Source organism: Apis mellifera, linkage group LG8, assembly GCF_003254395.2.
Source record: "Apis mellifera strain DH4 linkage group LG8, Amel_HAv3.1, whole genome shotgun sequence".
In the NCBI taxonomy this organism is placed as follows: Eukaryota; Metazoa; Arthropoda; class Insecta; order Hymenoptera; family Apidae; genus Apis; species Apis mellifera.
The window spans coordinates 12,327,186-12,347,478 of record NC_037645.1 but is presented as its reverse complement, the minus strand read 5'-3'; the positions used below and the strand labels follow the sequence as shown (position 1 = coordinate 12,347,478).

At 19.5% G+C, this 20,293-nt stretch overlaps 2 protein-coding genes and 1 non-coding gene across 4 annotated transcripts; 1 reads left to right on the top strand and 2 right to left on the bottom strand.

The window, feature by feature from the left end:
- Positions 1 to 1,697: 1,697 nt before the first annotated feature.
- On the bottom strand, positions 1,698 to 6,728 carry LOC552721 (CD63 antigen). Of its 2 annotated transcripts, XM_016913735.2 has the most exons (7): positions 6,649 to 6,728; positions 6,473 to 6,548; positions 5,529 to 5,717; positions 5,175 to 5,345; positions 4,543 to 4,764; positions 4,162 to 4,223; positions 1,698 to 2,144 (listed from the first exon to the last, which is right to left on the bottom strand). In XM_016913735.2, exons 2-7 carry the CDS (start codon positions 6,533 to 6,535, stop codon positions 2,126 to 2,128), a joined length of 726 nt encoding a protein of 241 aa, XP_016769224.1. In that variant the 5' UTR covers positions 6,536 to 6,548; positions 6,649 to 6,728; the 3' UTR covers positions 1,698 to 2,125. The 2 variants fall into 2 exon arrangements, with proteins under 2 accessions (XP_016769224.1, XP_625099.2); XM_625096.5 differs by having other exon boundaries at positions 6,473 to 6,717.
- A 2,457-nt stretch (positions 6,729 to 9,185) lies between these two features.
- LOC412694 lies at positions 9,186 to 20,264 on the top strand. Its single transcript, XM_026442250.1, has 8 exons — positions 9,186 to 9,431; positions 11,592 to 11,780; positions 12,154 to 12,324; positions 12,554 to 12,775; positions 18,741 to 18,929; positions 19,131 to 19,301; positions 19,606 to 19,842; positions 20,005 to 20,264. The coding sequence occupies exons 1-8, from the start codon at positions 9,354 to 9,356 to the stop codon at positions 20,188 to 20,190; spliced, it is 1,443 nt and encodes a 480-aa protein (XP_026298035.1). The 5' UTR covers positions 9,186 to 9,353; the 3' UTR covers positions 20,191 to 20,264.
- Positions 10,587 to 10,668, bottom strand: TRNAS-UGA. The gene has a single exon. It is a non-coding gene; the product is annotated as a tRNA-Ser (tRNA).
- Positions 20,265 to 20,293: the final 29 nt, after the last annotated feature.

Sequence of the window (20,293 nt, the reverse complement as noted above, 5' to 3'; positions counted from 1 at the left end):
CACATTTATACAACTTAACATTACAGATTAAAGTCTTATTATATTCATTCAAGGGAGAAATAGAAATTATAAAAATCAAAAATTTTTAAAAAAGATACATTAAAAACCATAAAAATATTTAAATGATTTGTATAATATTTAATTTGTTTAAAATGTCAATAATATGTCAAAAAATAAGAACTATTACTAAATAAATAGTTAAGGTAAAAATAAAATATTGCAAATAATTGTCAAATATTGAATTATTATAGGAACAAATTTAAACTTTTAACTAAAATAATTCGCAATTAAATTAAGATTTATATATTGCAAAAAATTAGGCACACTTCAATGCTTTAATATTATCTATTGAGAAAAATTTTTCTCCGCTTGTGGTTTTTCATTATTTTAAATTTATTGAAACCTCGCTTATTTTTTAATATATTCTTTTCGAATCATGATTGTCTTGATGATTAATTATAATTTATATGAACATAACGTGAAAAAAATAAATTTTTTTACTTTCATTTATAAGACAAATTTATAATTTTTTTTTAACAAATGATTTGATTAGTTATTACTAGTTACGAGTAACCTAAATTTAGATCACTTGATTAAATAATTATATCAATTAAAAAATTTATAAATAAATAAGATATAAAATAAAATATACAATTATAAAAATAATAATTTATACTGTCAAAAAAATTAAATATTAATATATTATTATTAATATTAATATTAATTATTATACATATATCATAATAAAATAATAAATAATTTAAATTATTTTCAATTCGGTTAAATAATTATTTTTTATATTTTAGATTTTATTTCTTTCTATTTATCAAAATATGCGAGATTTCAAACGAAGAAAACAATTACAATTACAATTGCAATAATTATAATAGAATTCGTTAAATCGACGCAATGCCATAAATTTGCAATTTTATTTCATAAATTTTGTGATATTTCTGGAAGCTGTTCTACATGAATAATAAAAATCATTTATCGTCGCAAATTTGTTTAGCATTCGTATTAGATTATATATTGAATTCCTTTAATTTTTTTAATGTAGAAATTAAAACTTTGGTCCCAATATATAATTACTTATAAAATTGTAATGCAATAATTTACGACAAAATTAATTAATATTATTAAATTTTATAAATTTATGTTTCTTGTTTAATATTATTTATTTGAAAAATATAATATGTTAAAAATATTTTTTTTTTGATTAATACTGAAATTATGCAAATTATACACGTATATAATTATACAAGTATAATTATTAAAATTAATTTTTATATGATTGTGAAGATAAATGTAATTGAATGAAAAATTTTTATCTTTTTAAAATTTATTAATAAAAATAAATTTTATTTTATAGTAAAAAATCTTTAAATTAATTTGAGAGCTGAATAAAATTATTATTAATATCTTAAAAATAAAGATAATTTTAGATGTAAAAAAATTAAAACTATTTTTTTTAATTTAATTTGTTTTTAGTTTGTATATATTTCATTTCTTTTTTATCTATCTATATAATTTTATAATTATCATTTAATTCTTAAAAGCATAATTACTTTTTTTAATTAACTAAATTAATCAATATATAAATATATTTATATAAATAATACTTATTTTTTTATCTAAGAAACTTATTATTTTAAATTAACTAAATTAATAAAATTAGAAACAAAATATTTATCCAGCTCTGTGTATATATGCAAAAATATATGTTTTATAATAATAATTGAAATCAATTTCAGATTTATAATTAAAATTTGAAAGATTTTGTTTTCAAGTTTTGAGAAATGTTGCAATTTTGGATTATAACAAACATCAAGTCAAATATATAGTAATCTTTTTAAGTCTTTTTCATGTTTTTATGCCATAAGTTTTAATTTCAGAAACAATAGTTTAAGAAAAAGATATTTGGTTTCAATCATTTGGCAGATAATGGCAGTACATAGAATTATATTTTCCAATAATTTTCTTTTTTCTTAATCTAGACTGCAGATAAATATCGATTAATCTACAGTCATATTCTAAATAAATGGTCTTGCGACGACTCTAGAATTATTTTCTTAATGAATGCACGACGAATAATATTTAGTTATAATGCCTCCTATTCGGTGTTGAATCAGTGCGCTGCAGTCTCGCTGGAAGTAGAAATTAATTAAGTCTTCTGTAATAATACGCAGCTTTTAATAAATTATGTTGAATACCTTATGTAGCAAAACGAAAATATATATCTACGCTTTCCAAAAAAAGGATTTATTGAAAAAATTCTGATTTCTAATTCTAAAATAACTGAAAAATTCTTTAAGATAAAAGAAATTTTTTTAAAGATATAAAAATATAATATATTTATTTATATTTATATGAATTACAAATTAATATTTATATTAATAACTACAAAATGAGAAAATTGAATTATATTTCAAACTCACATATGTCATTACATAATTATTTCAGTTTAAAAGTAAAAAAATATTACATATAATGAAAGATGTTTAAAAGAGAAGAAAAAAAATATTTAATATTTTTCACGTAAAATTATATTATTTGTATTGTATATTTTTTTTAATAGTTGAATTTTTAATAGTTTAATTTGACATCCATGTAAAGGAAAGCGTAGTTTTTAATTTTTAAAGAAATATACATTTAGTATTAATAAAACACAGCTGTTTATTGATAATATTGAACTCGTATTAGTATAGAAGATGAATTATTCCATATTTAAAATGGAACTATTTTCAAAATTTTTTAAACATACAACTGTGTAATCATATAATTTTATTTACTGGTTGTAATCTTAATTTATTGCATTAACATTATGTAAACTTTGTATATAAACAATAGAACGCTTTTTTATTTTTTTACATAAATAGAAATTTTCTTAAATTATTTTTTTATGATAATAATTCATATATTATTTTTAAATGTAATGATTTAAATGATTAAAAGACATGATGGTATAAATATCAAATTAAAAAAAGTAGATAAAAAAAAATTCATATAAATTAAATGGTCATTATAATTATAAATATATTATAAATATTAATTTTATTTTATTTGATAATTTAACCATAATGCCTTTTAATTTTTTATTCGAATATAACTTTTCAATTAAAAGTTATATTGTTTTTATATTTCATCTTTGTTTTATATTTTGTTTGGTATTTTAGAAAAATTATATTTATAATTCATAAAATATAATAAAAAATACCATACAAAAATTGATGAAGTTATGGTATTAAATTATTTTTCAGAATTGCAAAAAAATTATGATAAAAAAAACAAAAACTATTTGACATTAAATAATATTTTTAATAATTACGCACAAAATTATATTTAAAGTCAAATAGAAATTAAAGTAATATATACTATTATTCATAATTATGTTTCACAATTATGAATAAAAGTAAAGACTATAAATAAAAATATTATGACAAACATGTTAATATTTATGTATTTAACATTGAAATCTTAACATAAATATATTATTTTTGGTTTTTAATTGAATCTGCATGTGCAATTTATAAAGAAAGTACAAAATATTTTTCTTAATTAATATAGAATAAAAATGATCAGTCTTAAAGAAACAGTCATAAAATGTATGATACTGCACAAAAATATTTGTTGCATTGATACCAAATTTTGTTTTAAAAATGAATTCATTTGTATGTAAAAAAGAAATTGTAATTCTACTTTTACTACCACCATTATTAGTATTAATAATAATAATAATGATCATAATAATAATTATAGTAATAATAACAATATTAAATAATTATAATAACAAAATAATAAATGGTTATTTACATATATACTAAATATAAAACATTTAATGCTAATAAAGCATTAATTATTTTGCATAAAAGCAACTTTTTATATATTATTTTGTGCAGCATAATAAAAAATATATATAATGTGCTTTGTGCAATACTCTGTTACATAAAGAAGAACAGAAAGAATATATATATATATATATACACATATATATATATATATATATATATATATATATATATGGGTGTGTGTATGTGTGTGTATATGAAAATATACATATATACACATATATATAAGAATACATAAGAGTGAAAGAAAGATAGCATATTCTGAAGTTTGGGTGCAATTTTTAGGCATTAAAATTGGAGATATCTGTCTGCTTACACAGTTTCATATTCACGGCGAATTGAACGTGCCAGACAACATGCAAAGATTACACCAATTAACTGAAATAAAAAAAATTCATCATATTATTTAAACATTCAAATTAATATTATTTTCATTTATCAAAATTTATATAATAATAATAAATAAGAAATATGAAAAATATTAAATTACATATAAATTATTGTATATAATATAAAATAAAAAGCATTATATTTTAATTATTTCATGAATATGTTATATTTTTAATAAATATTTTTAAAAGATTATTTCTTTAGTATCTTAATTTAATAAAAATATTTAATTATTTTATGTATGTAATATATATTTAAAATTATATAATATTTGAAAATATTTCAAATCAGAATAAACAAAAATTACCTGAATAACAGCAATACCGATGCCTACTCCACCCAAAATCAAAGCATTATGTTCAATAGCAGATTGAAGATTGTTCATACAACCATTCGAATGTATATGAATTGAATTTGAATCACATTTATTTCCTTCTGGTACTTCTTTACAGCAAGAATTTGGTACAATATTGTCTGAGAATCCAACATGAGCCCAGTCTGTTGCACCAATTATTCCACAACATTGTAACTAGAATTTAATAATTTATTTTAAATATATATTTATTAAAACTAAATCCATAAATATTTCGAATTTATTATAATGAATTTTTAATTAAAATAATAATTTATTATATATAAATAACATTTTTTTTGTAAATATTTTAAATTAATATACTTATTTTTTAATATTAATAAATATTTTATATTAGTAGTATTAATTGCATTATTATTAAAAATATGTGAAAAATTATTAAAAATTAATTAATTTTATGAAAATACAAATAATGTAAATTATTCATAACAATATTATATATAAGATATATAATTATTTTTGAATTAGATTATTATATTTTAATATATCTATGAGATTATTATATTTCAATATATCTTTTTTTTTCTATATTTCATTAATAAATAAATTTAACTATATATACTTACATCATGTTGCATAATATCCCAAGACCTATGAATATCATCATTGGTTGTATATTCTTCCATAGTAATATTTAATCGATTTTCTACCATTGCATGTACATCTCCACGCATCATATATCCAGCAATCCCAGCACCAAGTTCAAGTGCAAAGATTAAGAGTAGTAATACAGAAAACTAAATTAAAAAAATTTATATTATATATTATATTATATTATTTTTTTTATTATTAAAATTAACAATTCCTTTAAATCAAAATGAATTTAATTTTGTTTGAAAATTTATATTTATTATAATTAAGTAATTAAAAAACATTCTGATATAAAAAAAATTATTACATAAATAATAAATGATCATTACCGTTATTATCATACAATGATTTTCTTTGACTGCACCACAACAACCAAAGAATGATACAATAAATACAATAACACCTACTATAATTATCAATATTGGTGCTGCAAAGAACCAGCTATCCATAAAATTATTATAGCCACTGTAAACTACTAGAATCACAGTACCAACAGCAATAAATATAATTCCAGTTATCTGTAATCAAAACAATTTGACAATTATTTTCACTGATATAATAATAAAATAATATTATAATTATTAATTATTATTATAATTATAATAAAACAATATTAAAAAAAAAAACTAAAACATTCATAATAAAAAATTTTACTAATATTAAAAAAAATAACAAATATTTGAAAATATATTTATATATTTTTTGCATATATTGAAATTATATACAAAAATATTTAATGTTTTGACAACTGAATTAAAACAAATAATAAAATATATTTCATATACTTAAAAAATACAAATTTGAATGAAAAATTAATTGTATTTTGACATTTTAAATTATTTTTTATTTTATTGTTTTAAGATAAATATATATCGTATTTATATCAATATTGAAACTGTTGTTAAATTAAAGATTTAAATTTAATAAAATCAAATAATAATTTTTATAATTTGCATAAATCAAATGTATAATCAACATATTTCTGGAATTAAATGTAAATAATAAATGTAAAAATAAACCAAAAGTAGTTTTCGTTGAACGACAATTATTGTATGTACTGTATATTATCTATTATAATCATTTTACATTATTTGTTATTCTCTATTATCATTATAACAAATTTCAAATTAAATTAAAATCGTTATTTTATTTCTTTTTAATTTATTTAAAATTATAATAACAACATTAGAATTAACATCAAGAAAAGAACATCAAATATAATTAAAGCTTATGGAAGAAAATATAAGTCGCGAGAAAAACATGGAGTACTTACTGCGAATATTAGGTTGAAAAGAAACGTCAGGTATTTGATGCAAGCCATTCCACCGGACACCATTTTTTATTGTTTACTGTTCGAGAAAAACAAATTCAAGTATAAAAATGGTATATATTAATATAGAAAGACAATAAAATTGTGTGTATCCTTTATAGAATTAAATTGATTCCTACACAATTTAAACAGTTCGACAGTTCAGCAAGGAATAATCATATTTTCATTAGTTTACCCTGGCTGACTTGGATGCGTGCGCACCTTCCCGGTAATTTTCTCAGAACCGACTATATTTTTCATAGAGCCCTATGAATTTCTAATTTTATCTCTTTAGCATTTTTAAAACAATTATATAACTAAATACTAAGACATATAACATTTGTATTAATTAAAATTACATTATAAATATGTAGCATCATTATGTAAAATATAATATATAGTATTTTAAGATAAATAAAATATTAAATATGTACAAATTAAATATTGAATTACATTTAATTTCAATTTTAATCGATCATATTGAATTATATAAGTATGAAATATTCATATGTAATATTATTATTACGGAATAATATCAAATTTGAAATTTTTAATGACTTAAAAAATATGCTTTATAAATTCAAGATATAAATCACATTCTGTAAACATCCTAGCTTTATATATATATATATATATAGTTTGATAATATAATATAATACGAATAATATATTGCGCAATAATATGCAAACAATGAAAGAAATGAATTATTTTATTATATAAGTATGTATGTTTAATATATGTACATAAAATGCTATTTTTTATTTATAAATAAAATTATTTCCTTAATAAATAAATTATTAATTGATATAATTTTATAAGTAATAAATTTCTATGATTGAATCTCATTGTTCTTTTATTTTATTTTTCGTTCAATTTATATTTTTTTAGAGAATTAAGTAATATTAATAATATTTATTTGAAATATGAGATATTCTATATGCGATGGAACTTCATTTACTTATATCTTATCAATGTACAACAATAAGCAAAAATTGATCTATTTTTTCTATATTATTCATAATACCTGAATTGATAACTGTATTCTTTCTCTGTTTTTGTCTTTTCTCTCTTCCATCTTATTCTCTTTCTCATATATATGTACATATATAGCATATATATATATATTCTTTTTTTCGTGATAATCTGTATAATCTGTATAAAATTTTTAATGAAAAAAATTTTTTTTTGTAATACTTGTTTTTATTATAAGAATATTTTTCAAAAGAAATATATATATATAAAATATATGTATATAATATATAAACATATATTGTAGATTATAACCAGAAAAAAAATAATTTCATTTCAAGATTAATAATAAAAATCAAAATATTATAAGATTAATAATAAGATTAATAATAAAAATATCGTATTTGTATAAGCTTATAAAAATTTTTGTTCGAAAGATAAATATAATATTTATATAATAATTTTTAAAAATTTTTATAGAATAGAATAAAATATTTGATAATCTAATAATAAGATAACATATCAATTAATAATTTTCATCATATGTACATTTATATACACATATATAAGTATATAATAAGTAATATTTAAAATGTATATATAAATATACATATATAAATAAAATTTTTTAATATATATAAATATTATAATAATATTTATATTAAATAATATTTAATATTATCATATATATTTTATATTAATTATATATATATCCTAGATAATATCATAATAACATGTATATTATAAATAACATTTTCTGAAATAAATATAATATTTTATTAATTATTAATATTTTGTAAGAAAGGTGTCTTATTAAAATTTTCCAAATATTTAATAATATAAATAATTTTATAAATTTTTAAATTATAATATTTTGATTTTTGATTTTAATATAAATCGATCAGAAAATATATTTAATACTTTTTTAGGATATTCCTAGATGTCTTTAAACATCATAAAAGTTTTTTTTTATATTATTTGATCTTCGAATGAATGAATAATAAATAAATATAAAATTATTATATTATATTTTTATATTTTATATTATACTGATTTTAACAATTTTTTAATATATATATAATATATATATATATGTAATATTTTCAACATTTTTATTCATTTTTATATACATATGTAACTAGTAATCTATTTTTAAAAATCTCTTAACATGGATTTTTTATATTATTATTCTATTTTGAAAAAAATTAAATAAATAAGTTGCAACTTATAATTGTTAATTATTCTAATTTGATGTTATATATGATTTTAACAAATTGAAATAATATTGAAATAATATTGAAATTGAAATAATATTGATTATTGTATTGATTATTATAATTTTGATTTACTGCATCAATTTCTTATTATTCTGAATCTTTAATTAATAAACTGAGAATTTAAATGTTGCGTTATTAATAATGAATGAATATTAATATTTTAAATTAATAATAAAATTTGAATTCAAAATATATAATTGAATAAGAAACATATGAAATGTATGAATACATATAAATATAAAGTTTTTATTTATTGAATCAGTTTTTGTGAATGCTAACTTAAGTAACAATAATTTTATTTATGAGATATTTTAATCATAATAAATAATAGGTATTAATATAATAGTTATATAAAAAAAATATATAGATTTATAAAAAGAATTTGCGGTTGGTAACCTTTGAAGTTTCGTAACCTTGGTTGAGAGTATTACAATTGCGCATGCGCTTGAACACGCAGCCACGCGATACTGTCTAAAAGTAGTGAATCATTGTTGCAATGTTGTTAGTAAGTTTGTGCGCCTTTTTTTAATCTTGATAAAATAAGAAAAGAAAAAATTGTTATCACTATAATTAATAAAGAATAATAATTCTAAGAAAAAATGGTCAATGCTATGAAATTATCTCTTGGTTCACGATGTGTCAAATATCTGATGTTCATCTTCAATCTATTCTTCGTTGTGAGTAATTTTTATTTTCTTCATTAATAACTTTTAGTTATTTTGAATACTCTCATAATAAATTTATTAGTGTTAATTTTCATATTTGATTTTTTGAAAAATTTAAAGATAATAAATCATTTCGTATATTAGATAAATAATGAAATATTCTTTTAATTTGATTATGAATCATAATAAAAGTGCAGCATTTCAAAAAGTTATAATTAGACAATTTTATATGATTTTATTTACTTTTTATTTATTACATCATAAAAATATTACTAACATAATAATCCGATATATTGTTACATTATTCTTTTTATAAATTATTGTGGTTAATAACGCAAAACACATTAATTTCATACTAACCTAAGTATAACCTAAATATCGATATAAATATCGATATAGTATTTTATAAAAACTACCAATCAATATCATAGTGAAATAATCTAAATTATAATATAATTATTATTTAAATTATTATTTAAAAATGTAAAACTAATAGTTTATTATAAAATTAATAGTTTATGAATATTTGTCATAGTGATCCGTTTAATGATATTGCGTATCATTCACGATTTATTTATCTTAAATTTAACTTTTATTTTTAGCTATATATAGATTGATTTCTTCATAATAAGTATATTATAACAAAATAAAAATTATAATATGTATATATAAAAATTAACAAAATATTTTTAGCTCTTTTATTATAAATTATATTTTATATTTTTATAAAAAAAATTGGAAATGGATAAAATATATCTATAAATATGTAAATATAAATATATATATAATAAATATATTGTAATATTTTGTTATTTTCAATAATTTTATTATAATTTATGATTTAATAATATATTATAACATATCTAACAATATCAATATCTAAAAGTAAAAATATATTTGAATATTTAAATTTTTTTTTCTTATTAAATAAAAACATTAAATATTTATTAAAATTTTTTGTTTTAAATGATAAAAATTTGAATAAAATTATAAACTTTAATAATAATAAAATGCTATTAATTAAGTTTTCAATATATTTCGTTGATTATAATAAATTATTTATAAAATTTAAATATGTTATGATAAAATTACTTTAAAATAATATGAAAACTTTCCTAAGTTTGTTCGATTAAAAATTACTTTCTTATGAAAATAAAAAAAATATTCCGCTGCGGACAGGATTCGAACCTGCGCGGGTAGAACCCAATGGATTTCAAGTCCATCTCCTTAACCGCTCGGACACCGCAGCATTTAATGTCAAGGTTTATTGTATAAGAATAAGAATTGTATATATATTGAAAAAGTAAATATTTTAATTTTATATTTTGTATATAGTTTTTTCCGATCAATTTCTTTCAATAATAAAAAAAATGAAATTTATACATTAAAAAATTGACATTAATTAGTTGTATTTGAACTGAAAAAAATTAATCTAACGTTTATTTGCTTTTGTAATATAACTTTATAAAATAATTTATAGTCATTAATATTTTATGTAACTATTTTTAATATAATAATTATTTATTTAGACAAAATAATTATCATGTATATATTAATTTCAATGTAAAAAAATCATAATATAATACATAAAAATATTTAATATATGTACATAATTGAAAAGAATTTGTAAATATCTGTAATTTATAAAAGTCGTTCTCATTTTTCTAAATCATGGCTTCATATTAGCCTTGTTTCTCTTCTCGGTGAGTATAATTGGATATAATAGAACTTTTAATCTGATTTTCTATTGATTCAATTTACAATGTAAACAGATTTAAATAATTGATTCGATAAACGCTTAAATCGAATTGTTAACAATCACATGCAATAAATAAATAACTAGATTAATAACTAGATTGCGAATAACTATATTTTTATGAAAATAATTAAATGGAATTTAATTAGACATTATTTTATTTTCTAAGTTATAATAAATATCTAATTTTGATTACTTTATCGATTATATTATTCTCATATATCTGTTATATTTTTGATAAATAATGATAAAAAGAAACTGAGAATTTACTAAGGATTAAAGTATGTTAGAAAAAATTACTAATTTTATAAAATATTATTACTATATTATTATTATATTTTTTTTCAAATTTAAATTGTATTATAATTAATTCGAGACAAAAAAATATTATATACAAAATATTGTTTAATTTTCAGATCACCGGTATAATTTTATTATCCATTGGAATTGTAATTCATGGAGTTTATCATAATTATCAACATTTCTTGGATAATAAATTTTTATCAGTTCCTTCTTTATTGATTGCAATCGGTGCAATTATTTTTTTTATTGCCTTTTTCGGATGTTGTGGTGCTGTACGCGAGAATTATTGCATGATAATTACGGTAATTTATAGTTATTAATAATATAAAAATATTTGATAATATTATTTATATTACCTTATAAAATTTCTATTCTTACAATTTCAAAATATAATTAATAATTATATCATGGATAAGATTACAATGAATAATTTCATTATAATCAGAATCAAATAAGAACTATTATAACTTTTATTTCAATATATAATGTTATTTTACATAATTAATATATTATCAATGTTTTTTTCTTCATTTATTTTATTATACAAAGTTGATTAATAAAATATTTTATAATTACAAATCAGATTTTTCACTTATATTATAGTGAAATAATATTATGTTTATGTTATAAAGTATAAATATTTGTATAATTTTCAACTTAATTTCTTAATTCTAGTTTACATCGTTGTTGATCATCGTTTTTATTTTGGAACTCTCGGGTGGTATATCAGGATATGTTTTGAGAGCTAGAGCATCGTCGATTATTCAAAATAAAATGAAAGATACAATGAAGATGTATACTGATAATAAAGAAATAACTTATGTTTGGGATAAACTTCAGCAAGATGTAAAATATTTTTCTCTCTCTTTTATTTTTGATAAGATTTTTATTCATTCATTTATTATTATTTATATTATATTTATAATTATTATAATCAATTATTTCTGAATTCAAATAATAATAAATAAATTTGGTAAATTTAATATTTTAAATATGTAGAAATTAAAATGAGATTATAGATATATAAAATTGATATAAAATTAAATTATCATTTGTTAAATGTTATTTATTCTAGTTTAATTGTTGTGGAACAAAAAACGCAAGCGATTGGATGAATACTATATCTGCACTTCCCCTCTCATGTTGTAACATTGAAATGGGGGCTGTAGGATCGGTAAATTGTACTCTTGGATCTCCAACATTGCATTCTCAAGGTTGTTATTCTGAATTTGTTTCTTTTGTTAACTCTCACGCTCTGCAACTTGGTGGCGTTGCCATCGGAATTGCTTTCGTTCAGGTAATTAATATACCGTATAAATTAAAAATAAAACATAAAAAATAATTAGAAATTAAATATAGATTATAATAATAACATAAAGAAATAAGAATTATATAACTTTTGCAATATAAACTTAGTAAAAATATATTCATATATGAAAAAAATCTATTATTTTTAGTTATTACAATCAAATTGTTATTGATTTCAGGCAATAGGAATCTGGTTTTCAGTTTTCTTAGCGCGATCGATTAGAAATAGTTACGAAACTGTATAACATTTCTCAAGAATCTTTTGAAAATCTTTACATATGATATTTTAAATTAAAAGTTAATTGTAAACAAAAATGTTATTATAATTATGATTTCATTTTAAAAAATTTTTATTATAATGGTGATATATTTTATTTTCAAAACTATAAAATCAAAAAACAATTAAATAAAATTAATAAATATTATGTTACAATGTATATATAAATAATAAATTCTTTTTTTGTTTTAAGTGGAAAATATTTAAGATATAATGATTTCGAATAATTTATTTCATACATTCATTATGATAAGTGTTATAATTAAATTTATTAAATTTTGGACATCGTAAAAAATAAACTTAATAAATTTAATAAATAAGGATGGATCAATGTATGGTATGCATTTAATAAGAAGTCTTATGGAATGATACGAATGGGAACGGTACGTACTTTCCTTTTTTGATCTTATTGTAAAATTGATCTTGTTCTGAAAAATTCATAGAACATTCATAGAATAGTAATTTACATTTTGGTTTTCATTCAGGCTAAACATTTATTGTTTATAATAATAAATGTTCATAGTGATATTATATTGTTATCATGATTATTTTTTTTTTAATAATAATAGTTTTTGATTATAAATATTTAAGCTCTTATGAAATAATAAATCATTATTTATTGTACAATGGAAAAAAGATGTTTTTTTATAAATAGAATGAATATGAAAAAATATTAATTGAATTTTGTTTAGATTATATTCTTATTTTGGAATTATTTAAATTATATCTTAAATATTTTCCAATATTATTAAAAATAAAAAAAATATCCAGATTTTAAAATATCTTTCAATTATATATATACTCTCTCTATATATATATATAATACTTCCAATAAAATAAAATAATTTATATTTGAATAAAAAAGAAAAATATTATGTATTCAATAAAATTTAAATGAAATAAAGAAATATAAGACAATTTTTCATGTTTATTAAAAAACCAAATTTTTTTATATTATTATTATTATTATTATTATTCTCTTTCTTTTTTCTTTCATATATAACAATATTTATTTATACGTTTAGAAGTTGAATGATATATTTAATGAAAAAAAAATGATATAATAATAATAATATATAAAGTATATTTTAGTAACAATTTAATTATATCTTTTGTTTTATCTTAAAATTATATTGCATGAGATATAAAATGTAATTGGATTATGCGCTTTAAAATTATTAAAATAGTTTTATACTAGTGATTTTTATCGTATTTTATCGAACAATAATCGTATTCTTAATATGACTTTTCATTTCACGATTTCATAAATTAACAATTTTATAAATCGCTATTATAAACATCGTTTTGTTAAGGAAATCCCGATTGCACGATTACAGCGCGGAAAAATAATTGCCTGAAAGTTACTTAGTAATCAGTTTTGAATTAAAGTCAGTGATTAATATATTTTTCCATTTTAATCTTATTTCTCGTGAATGATATCTATTCATTTTTAAAGTATATAAGTCAAATAAAATTAAAATATTATATTTATGTAACATGGTACAAGAATAAACAATCAAATCAATTATTTCGGTTATTTTTATTATTACATGTACCTCTCATTTTCCTTTTAATAAATTGGAAATAATTTCCAATTCATTATTATCCATTTATCCATTTAATTTTTCTCATTGTATGAACGAAATAATTATCACTTTAATTAATACTATATTACATTACCATCTTACCATAAATTCGTTTATAATTTTGATTAAAAGAAAACTGGAATTAAATGGGTCTATTTTTAAGCAAGGAAAAAAAAATTCTTTCCTCGATTTGAAATAGAATCTGCCACAGGTCGTAATAGTTTTCAGCGTATGAATAATGAACATGTGCTGAATTACCCACACGATACATAGTACGCATGAGTCATATTCTGTGTTTTCACGCATGGGCGTAGTGACCGGTCGATGTGCCAGTGTCGACCATTTCACAATCTTTTTACGCTAAATATCATATGATGTAGATCATTGTATGCGATCGATATCTGTATTATTTATTTTTAAATTAAATAAATTTTCGTTCTAAATGGATTAATCCCTTCTTATTTCTCATCATTAAATTCATACGTATTTATATGTATATACGAAAAACTTTTTTTCTTCCCTCCTTAAAAGTTCGTAAAATTTACGAAGAAGAGAGATTTATATTCTTAAATATGAGATAGATTTATGTAATGTATTTATTCATAAAATGTCTATATTTTTTTTTCTTTTATCTTTGAGAAAATACATTTTATTTTAAAATATCATTTTTTAAGATATAAAAAAATATTTTAACATTCTTTAAAAAGTTTTTTTTATATAAACAAGCAATGCAACTTCATTCAACTTTTACTTACTTATATTTATTTTTTCTTTAAATACGATAAAATACAATTAAGTTTCTGATAATCTAATCTGTATCTGAATATAACAGTTATCAATATAATCAATATATATTATATATATTATTATATTTATATTACCAAATTTTTATACAAACGATTTTACAAACATGATATTATTATTTGAAAAATATTAAAAATTCTATTTAATAAGTGAAAATAGCGATTACTCATTATCATTTGTAATTGTATCATATCATGACATATTTGAAATCGTATTAGAATTAATCCTCAATTCGAACAATTTAATAATAATTTTTCTCGATCGTTGTATAGCTATTACAATAGGAGTTTTTTTGCATACAAAAGAAGAGACAGGAACGGAGAAAAATATTTGAGTAGAAGAGAAGTAGAAGAAAGAGAGAAGGAAAAAAAAAGAAAAAAACAAAGATGCTTGTAAAAACACGTAAGCAAACAGCGCTACGTGTGTCGTTGGTACGTATACCGCTTTATCAGTAGATAATACGATACATCGAATCGAGTTTAGATGTTTCCACGTTCAGTTCCGTAGTGCACCTGCGTGAAAGAGGATTCTCAAACATCAAAATGGCTGCCACACACCTCGACGTCGGCCTACGTTGCATCAAGTACCTGCTTTGCGCGGTTAACTCCCTCTTTGTGGTCTGTAACCACATTCTTTCATCTACTTTTCATCTGTCCTTCGAAGATCATTTATGTCGCGTTTTATACATACGAGGCTGATTTTTCCATTATTTACTATTAAACAAATACGTATTCGCCCAATTATGCGAATTATGCGTGTATCGTGTTTAATATTTATCTCGTTTATTCAATAAACGAAACTCGATCGTTCACCTTTTGTGTTTTAAATATTTTCTCGTATTAACGGTAATTAATTTCATTCGCGTTATAACTTCAAATTTTCTATTGAACGTATATGTAATATCAATAATTTATGATTTGATCAATATTGAAATATTAATTATTTCATGTCAACTTTTCTATCGAGAGAGATAGATATATATACATGTGTGTATATGTGTGTGTGTGTATGTAATACGATACATGCATAATACAATAGAGATTTCAAAGTACGGCAGACTTTAACGGATCTGTATCTATGAGACAGTTTTAAACGTTGTACAATTGATCGAATTTATTGAAATATATATGAAACGTCAAAGTAAACCAAAATATTTACGAATAATCGATTAGTAAACAAATTAGTTAGTTATAGATAAGTGATATTTATATAAAAGTAAATTGAGAGAACAATATCGTCGAGAATTTAAAAAATTGTATTATGAATAATAATAATGCGAGTAATAAGAAATTAAACAGAGGAATTAATAAGTAGGCGAATATTAATCGAATCGCGAGGGAAAAACGAGGACGATGGTAAATGGTGTCGAGGTTGGCTAGGATTGTAACAACGTGTGGTGTCCAAGTAGAAAAGGAAAACAAGAATAACCGTATAACTCGGCCCTGAGATTCAACAAGTTAGGTCAACCCTACGAGCGTGGATCAAAGTTCTACCCTATCGTTCGAACGAAAGGGATCGATATCGACTGAGCGAAGTTGACCCCGATGAATTATTACTCTAATGCACAAGTTTTACAACGTCGCGAACTATCCATGTCATCCCCCTTCTTTCTTTTTCCTCCCCATTTTCATCATTACATTCCAGTCGATCAATAAGTTGGAAAAAAATTAAAATCTTAAAATGTTACACGTAGCTAGTATATAAACGTAATTCGAATTAGAGTTATTTTTACTTCTTTTTTATCGACCGAGAAAAAAGTTGAAACAATATACGAGAATCGAAATTAAATTTTTGTCGCGTAAAGTATATGAAAATTGATTTACAAGGAATTGGAACATTTAATTCTTGAAAAGTAAAAATAAAAATTCTTATTTTTTTTTTTTGTTTTGCAATCGATATTAAAATTGAAAACATTTATTTTGCGAACGTGAGTAGATTGTCTTATCATTTCAGATAGACAATCTCGTTGATAATGATAAGAGACTTCCTATGTTTTATTATTATCTAAAATAGATTTTTATATTCAGGAAAAAGAAATACTTTTTTAAGTGATATAAGTTCGATAACCCTATTCAAGAGAAATTGAAAAATCGATTACGTTGAGGAAATGAATTATTCTTTAAATATAACTTCTATGGAGTAAAAATTTTAATCTTATAATTTTAAAAAGCTTATATATAAAAAGTTAAACTTAAATTCGATTCAATTTAAAATAATATCAATCATAAATTGATATAATAGTTTAAACCTTTTTATTCTATAAAATTTTATAAAATCCAACATATTAACTCTATTTTTTGGTACCTCTTAAAATTTCCCGCCTATTTTCAAAATAATAAAATTGATGTTGAATTTAAGTGAACAAAATAAAAATTTGCTTTTTATAAATTCTATTATACAAATTATTAAAATAAAATAAACTAATATTTATTTATTCTAATATTTTTTTAACATATTAATTTTTCTATAATTCTTCGTTATTTCATGTAGCCTTTATTTTATGATTAATTACAAAATCGAACATCATTGAAAAAAAAAGAATTTATAAAATTTCTATACCATCAAGAGTATAGAAAAGTAGAAGAAAAATACTTTTCATGTAATTTCTTTAAACTTTTTTTTCAAATTCTTAAAAATAATAATTTCAATATTTTATTTTTATATGTTTCATTATATGTAAATTTTCATATACGATTTCTTTAAATATTAAAAAATTATTTATTTTAATTTTACATTAATAAAAAAAATATGTATATTACTTAAAATACAAATCTGACTATAATAAACTGTAATTGATGCAAATATAAATGTACACTGAATAAGTTACATCATATCTTCAAACGCTCATTCTCTTGATAAGAGTCTTCTCTATCGTTTGATTGGATATATTCGTTTAAATGATATTCAAAATTCAAAAGTTTAAGCATAAAAAATAATATTATTGTTAAAAACATTATAATAATATCAATAAATATAAATTACTATATTAATTTTTTTATTAATTAAAAAAATAAAAAAATTTATTTCTGAAAAATATAAATTCAATTATATACATATATATAGAATATTAATATTAATACATTCATAAATTTATGTATAATTTATTAATATTGTATAATTTATTATATATAATTTATTTTACTTATACAGTTTGCAAATACAAATTCTTTATCTATAAACATTTTTTTAAGATGAATATTTAAAAAGAAAAATAATTAAAATTTTTTATATATGATTTCTAAATTTTCTCATAAAATTATTATCTATAATTTATTATTTATTTACAGTTAACGGGAGTAATGATAATATCTGTTGGAACAACAATTTATGCTGTTTATGAAGATTTCTCTCATTTTCTGGATCCCAGCTATTTTTCTCCAGCAACTCTCTTAATTGTTGTTGGAATATTAGTTTTTATAATAGCTTTTCTAGGATGTTGTGGCGCTCTTAGAGAAAGTACTTGCATGGTTCTTGTGGTAAATATATTTAATTATCTTTTTTATATTTATGTACATATACATAGATTAGTATTAAATAAATTAATACTATATAATATATTTCTTCTTTACATAAATCGTTAATTTTAATGTCACTTATATATATATATATATATATATATATATATATATATATATATATGTAGTTTGGCAAATAATCAAAATTTATTATATTTCTAGTTTGCAGTATCCCTTTCAGTAGTTCTCGTGTTAGAATTAGCAGCTGCAATTGCAGCTTATGTTCTTCAAGATGGAATAAAGGATCTTCTTGCCGAGAAAATTAACATTACTATGCATCAATATGGGAAGAATGTAGAAGCTACGGAAGCTATTGATTTTCTACAATCGAAAGTAATAAATTTTATTAAATTTTATGGATTATAATACATATACATTTACGTACACATAAATTTACATTTACATATATATTAAACAAATATTATTTGCATTTTATTTAAACAGAAAGTAAATTTATTGTTTTACGTTTTGATACAATGTTAAACTACGAATTTTTAAAAAAACATTTTTAGAAAAGATTTTTTTAACCATTTTAACATTTAGTAGAATTACTTAATATTTTTAAATGATATGTTTAAATATATACTATATATAACACTTATTAATATGCTATCTCATAAAATATATTATTTAATAGCTTTATTGTTGCGGTTACAATGGATATAAAGATTGGGAAGAAATTATGAAAGAACAAAAATTTCCTTCATCTTGTCAATCAGATATTCCATCAGAAAATAATACATGCATTTACGGCGATAAAGAAATTCTATGTTCTGAATTTTATACGACTGGATGTATAAAAAATCTTTCAATCATTATTCATAGGAGTGCACTTTATATCGGTACTGGAGCTATAGCTATTGCTCTTATTCAGGTTCGTATTTATCGTATTTTTTTTATTATTTTTTTTATAATTATAAAAATATTGATAATTAATATTTGATAAAGGAAAAAAATATTATTTAAAATTCAATATTATTTTTAAAAGAAAAATACATTAATATATATTTAAGTAAATTTAATTATTTATTTTCAGTTAACGGGAATAATGTTTGCCTGTATGTTAGGCAAAGCAATAAGAAGACAAAAAACAGAAAGGGAGAGACGTAAATGGGAATTAAGGGAAAGTTTAGTCAATGGTTACCAACCATTAGGAAAATCAGATCCTTTTACTACTTTTCCTGTTGTTTATATGTCTTCTGATTCTTTGAAGAATTTTTAGGATTTTTTATTAATTCTTAATGAAATAATTTTATTTAAAATAATACTTTTCAATTTCTTAAAACTTTAAAAATATTTTTATTTTGTATAAAAATTGTTTTTCT